This window comes from Phoca vitulina, unplaced genomic scaffold (genome assembly GCF_004348235.1).
Source record: "Phoca vitulina isolate PV1807 unplaced genomic scaffold, GSC_HSeal_1.0 scaffold14, whole genome shotgun sequence".
Taxonomy (NCBI): domain Eukaryota; kingdom Metazoa; phylum Chordata; class Mammalia; order Carnivora; family Phocidae; genus Phoca; species Phoca vitulina.
Window position 1 is genome coordinate 27,438,846 of NW_022589717.1, and position 6,000 is coordinate 27,444,845.

At 39.9% G+C, this 6,000-nt stretch overlaps 1 protein-coding gene across 1 annotated transcript in view; it reads left to right on the plus strand.

Moving 5' to 3' along the window:
* Positions 1-6,000, plus strand: part of FAM160A1 (family with sequence similarity 160 member A1) — a 227,718-nt gene that overhangs the window by 165,649 nt on the left and 56,069 nt on the right. Inside the window, exons 5-6 of the mRNA XM_032412990.1 lie at positions 631-789; positions 2,591-2,677. Coding sequence (XP_032268881.1) covers positions 631-789; positions 2,591-2,677 — 246 coding nt within the window. The remainder of the gene's footprint in view (positions 1-630; positions 790-2,590; positions 2,678-6,000) is intronic.

Genomic DNA, 6,000 nt, shown 5'->3' on the forward strand with positions numbered 1-6,000 from the left:
CTTAGACCCACCTTTTCTCTGAACAGTAATCGTCACATCTGACCCCTGACCCCTGACCCCCACTTCTTGCGGCTATCATTTGTGGTGATCAGATTAAGGTGCCAGATTTCTAGACTGTAAACCTGCGCGTATTGGTCATGACCTTTAACAAGTCTGCAGGCATCTTTCTCATAAAGCTGCTCATGGTTCTTACCTGTGGGCTCTTCTGTTGCGGGCTGCCTCCGTGCGGGGCTTCCTCCCCGGCCGTCCCTGGATTTGCACTCAGCGTGGCATACCGTCATGCATTGCTTATGGGTCTGCCTCTCTCCCGAACGCCTTGGGGGCAGAGTCATGTTGTCTTCATCTCTGCATGTGTGTCCCTCACTCCCCGCACCCCTAGCCCGGCATATCCTGGCACAGAAGAGACACGCCAGCCGTATCAACTATGTGCATATGAGCCAGATCCCTCCGGTGCTGCTGTGTCCTCCGCTGGAGCTGTCCTGCCCTGCCGTCCCCACCTGCTGAATCCTTCCCCGCTAGCTCATATTTTTAATATTTGAATGCCTTGCTGCTTGGACCAGTGGCATCGGCATCCCCTGGTTGCGGCCTAAGAACTTTGGAAAAGGGCTTATATTGTATTTCTGAACGCAGGTACTTGCGACCGGGCTCAGTGGTCTCTACTCTTCGCTGCCCACAAAGCTAGAAGAGAAGGGTGAGGAATGGCACTGCCTTCTCAAAGACGACTGGCTTCTGCTCCCCTCTCTCGTCCAGTTCATGAACTCCCTGGAGTTTTGCAACGCTGTCATCCAGGTACCAGTGCTGCCAAGGAGCCCTTTGTTCTGGTCCCTTCAGAATCCGAGCATTGTCAAAGACGGGTTTATCAGCATTCCTTTGACAAATGTTAATGTCTGTGGAATATTGGTGCTTTCTTTTAAGCCTACTGAACGTCCTTGGATGACAAAAAATGTTAGTTTACAGGTTTGGGGGAAGTTTTAATTGAGGAAAAAAATGAGTGGATTTTCTTTCTCCTCCTTATAAAAAGTGTTAATTCTGTTTTGATTATCCACTTAGCCATCAAAAATAAGTTCAATGCTTGACTCATTAAAGAGATATTTTTAGGCTTCTAAGTACACCAAATTATACCACTCTTACTTCAAGGTCTTCTTGGGAGTATACAAAGGAAAACACTTTATTTTGCTTAATGGTGCATACTACATAAAGAATATTGTTATCCCAATTGAATTTAGATGAAGTTAAGCATCTTCTTAGTAGCACAAATTAAATCTGTGCTTTGAAATTGGTCTGCTTCGGGGAAAAAAAAGCAACCACTGAACTCTAGTATATTTGCCTTCTTGATTAGATTTTTACCTTCAGATTTCTTGTTACTGTTTTCAATAAAAATCAGATTTTATATATATTTAAGGATGTAGTGGTTTTTCATAAAAAATGTTTTATTTCTATACAACATACATATTACCTTCATATGGGATTTATTAAGAAATAAAATTTTCTTTATGTTGATTGTAAGGTGAAAAATGTTATAGTCTGTTTATCTACCAAATAAAGAAATAGCTTCTGGAAGAAAATGCAAGTAAATTACTTTAGTTCCTATCTCATTTTTATTGCTAAGTCAAAGGAAGTTTCATTTATATATAAGATAAATGGATTATATCTTAAGGTTTTTTTTTTTTCCCTTTAATATTACAGTCTATCAACATTTCTTGCAGAAGTATGTGGAAATAAAAAAGATGAAACTATTAGTTCCTTCCCTAATGTACACACAGAGATTATCAGTAATTTAAAGACCTAGCTTTACTTCCCTAGAAATTGCTTTTCACTTCATTGTTTGAATTTATTATTATTTTTTTTTAAGAAAGAGAAGTAAAGCTAACATTCATGGTTAAAGGCAGAGAAATGATATATTTTATACTATATTTTGAAATCGGGGCCATATACTTTTAAGATTTTTTTTTGTTTGTTTGGGGGTACTACTGAAGAAATTACTCCTAAAAGATATTAGTAAAGACTTATCCATGCTAAATATAGTTTAAAAATGAAATATAAGAAGTGTGATACTTTTGGTAATGTTTTCTCCTTTTGAACAAAATCTTATTTTTTTATGAAAAGATTTTCTAAATGCCTTCCTCCTCAATATAAATGATTGGTAGAAAATGTATCTTGAACACAGATTCTTTTTGCTAGCAAAATAAATGAATTGTCCACTCTGACAGTTATACTTTTGTTTTTAATTAGGCACAAATTGATTAAGACATAGATGAAGTTATGGGGCAAAATGATACTTTACAATTTGTTAATTTTATTTTATGAGTCCTTATACGTATTCAGTCTATTTAGTATCTGCTTTTTTTTTAAGTTGAAACTTAAAATTACCGATTTTAAAATTTGAAAGTCCAAGCTGTTTATACTGGAATAAGCCATCTGAAAAAATTACATGGTGGCTTGAAGTCTGAATTATTCCTTAACCATGAAATAAATGGCCGGAATTTGAATTTCCTCTTTGAATTTAGGATATTCACAGAAATGTGTGATTTTAAGAAGACCTAAAGATGAAACTCTTTGTCTTTTTCATGACTGCCTGTTTCTCTCTTAGGTGGCTCACCCCTTGATTCGCAATCAGCTTGTCAATTATATTTACAATGGATTCTTGGTACCAGTCTTGGCTCCTGCGCTCCACAAGGTCAGTGATTGGCTAAGGTGATCTTACCTGTTGATGGTACAACTGACGGAAACCGAGGAAGGTGACCAGTGTAACTGACTCGATGGTGACTTTAGCCTAATTCTTCTTCTCGTTCCATTCATATTCCTCAGGAATATGAAAGATAGGTCTTAACGATGGTGACAGCTGAAGTCTGTTGGGATCCAGTTGGTGTCATGGGACACAGCATTGTGAGTGTCGAGTAAGATAGTCTACATGAAGATTGGCAAATGACTCTGGCTCTTGTGTTCACGTCCGTTCATGGAGAGTAGCTCCTTGGAATCCTCCGTTAGGCTGTCCTCGGAGGCCAAATCTGTCCTAGAGAGTGCAGGGCTTACCGTGGTGGGGAAGGGGGCCGGGGTAACACAGGTGTCATGGATTTGCCATCTCCTTAGTAGAATATGATTTTTTATAACAATTTTGTGACAGTAAAAATTAAAGTGAAGCAAGTTAAGGTCCCCGTAAAGGTTGGCTGTCTCATTAGCACTACTCTGGATTCCTTATGATGCTCTCATTTTGTATAATAAATCAACTGATAGCTTTTCCATTGTGAGCTGTCAGGAGACACCCATGGACCTAGAATTCTAATTATAAGGAGTTTTCTTCACTGTGTAAAGAGACAGAGTATTGAGTTCAGAGACTCTTTGTTGAGTTATTAGAATTGCCAGCCCTCAAAGGGAGATAAGGAAGAAATAACTTATCACATGTTGTTTTGATGGGTTGCCCACATTTCTGCATCTGGAAGTACTATTTCCATGGGCTCTCATTTTGCAGAATCGAAGAATGCCTTATTATGGCAACTTTGAAGCCGCCGCGGTAATGGGGCTTCAAGTTTAGAGCAATGGGTCTTCGTAGAAGATGTTCATCTTTTACCATTTACTGCCTTTTGTGTGTAGTGGCCGTATTTTCCAAAACAAGCATTGTTCTTGATCTGACAGTGTGCTTTGTATTACTTCTAGTTTCAAGAGGTAATCTTGGATGTGGCTTAAACATCAAAATATTGATGTTTCTAGATGATTTTAGTGGTTTATGGGCACAGAGGGACCAAGTGTTTGAAATTAAATCTGTCTTGGAAAACACAGGACGTAACTTGGGAAAATGCAAACCTCATGTTTGTTTTCAGGTTGTCCTTCTGTTAGTATCTCACTTTTCTGGAGGTGGGGTGAATGTCTTCTATGGAAGGTCTCTAAGCCTCTGCATGGAGGACTTCTCATCTGTGAAGGAATACAACATTGCTACTGAAATTCTCTGGCAGTCATTATCCATATACTCCCTCACACATTTAGACTTTCTTCCTCATTTAGTTCCATGCTTTTCCTCATTGACCAGTGGATATAAAATAATTTCCCAAGTCATTATTGTAATAGTGATAATTATAATTATTATTTGTTCAGGATATTTTACATTACTGTAATTACCGTACCTTAATGTTACAAATACTAATGATAACTCTTTATCCATAATTGAGGATGAGATCCACGTCAGAGACTATTACGAGGATCTGACTGGTCACCGTGCACTACTCCTTCACAGCACTAACCACTAGTGGAATCAAATCATTAAATGTGCAATAACTTGTTTAATGGCTGTCTCCACAGTGGTTTGCCTGCTTCTTGTGGGTAAGGTTCACACCTGCCTTGTTCACCAGGCTATCTCCAGTGCCCAGGACAGAGCCTTGGACTCAGGACGCTGAATAAACAGCACATAGGTGGAATGAGGTTTGTTAAAGTGCCACGCCGAGTGCTGGTACGTGCTGCATTCCCGGGCAGTGGTTCATAGAGAATTTTAACAGCACTTTACATATATTGTTCTCTATTATGCCTATAATTAAAATATGAGGTTTTTTAAATCATGAAGTTAGGAATACATCCTTATTGTGAAAAAAAGTACAGTCAATGCTGAATACATAAAAGGCAAAAGGAACATTACTATATTAAATTTGAATTTCCAACCCCTAATTAAAATTCCCTAACTTTTATCTATTGCAGGCAATTTCTCCCAGGGCTATTTAGAGACCAGGGAGAATATTTCCTCTCTAATTTATTTTCCTCCTTGCTCCCCAATCTGTGTGTGTGTTTTAATCATTTAGAATGAAAATTTTTAGGAAGGAGGCAGGGCAAGGGGGAGGGTGAACAGCCTCTCCTCTGGCTCTTGGCTGTCTCAGTGGTTGATGAAGTAAGGAGCCTCCCGTGAGTGGCAGGACAGGGGCCCCGAGGCAGATGAGGAAAGAAGTCCAGAACTGGGTGTTTCCAGAGGAGTTCCTAGTGGGAGCACTCGCCTCGCATAGCCTGTGTCCTCTCCTTTGATATGGGAAGGGACACCTGGAAGTCTCAGGTCTACTACTGTAGGGGCTCTGGTCTAGATTTTTCATATTTTGTGTCTCTTGCCCTAGCAGAGGCGCCTCATTTAGTATCCTAAATAAATTTCCATTGTGTACTCTCTCTGCTCCCAATTTATGTGTGGCATTTTAGTTACTGGCCATCCCATCCATGTAGGCAGTTTGCAGAGGTGAACTCATTCTCTCTGTCTCATAAATAATAGAAATAAATGCATACTTAAACATATTCCTACATCACAATCAATTCTCCTAAACTGTATTTCCACAGCATTTCCTAACCAGAGATGAAGTCATTACAAAGGGTTGTGGGCAATGAGAGGCGGGGTGTGGGCACTTGACAAGTGAGTGTTGTCTCTCCCTTGCCTCTCCCCAGTCTGTGTGTGCACGATGTAGTGCTCCATCTGAGTCTTTCTGCTACGCGCTTTCTCCATCCAACGCTGTGGTGTGACCAGTCATTCTTCTGTGTTAGCACAAAGCTGTATTTGATTTTTTTCAAAGGGCTGCACGGTTTTCCGTAGTGTGGATATACTGGTCCATAGTCCCTTATCCACAACTCAGAAATTAAAAAAGCCTAGAAAACCCCCAATTTTTAAAAAATAATTCATATGGCAGCACAACCTAACCTTTGCTGAACTCCTGTGGTGACAAACCCTTACCTGAACTGTCTTGAGGCTGTTTGGTTTTATTCTACTTGTGTTCATATTTGTATGTTTTGTGGAAGAAATAGTAATGTATTTGGTTATAGGGTGCTGCCTCGGACCCGCTGGGTTAGTCAAATACGGCAGACGTACACGTTACTTTTCTTTTTCTTTTTTTTTTTTTTTTTAAAGATTTTATTTATTTATTTGAGAGAGAGAATGAGAGAGAGAGCACATGAGAGGGGGAGGGTCAGAGGGAGAAGCAGACTCCCCGCCGAGCAGGGAGCCCGATGCGGGACTCGATCCAGGTACTCCAGGATCATGACCTG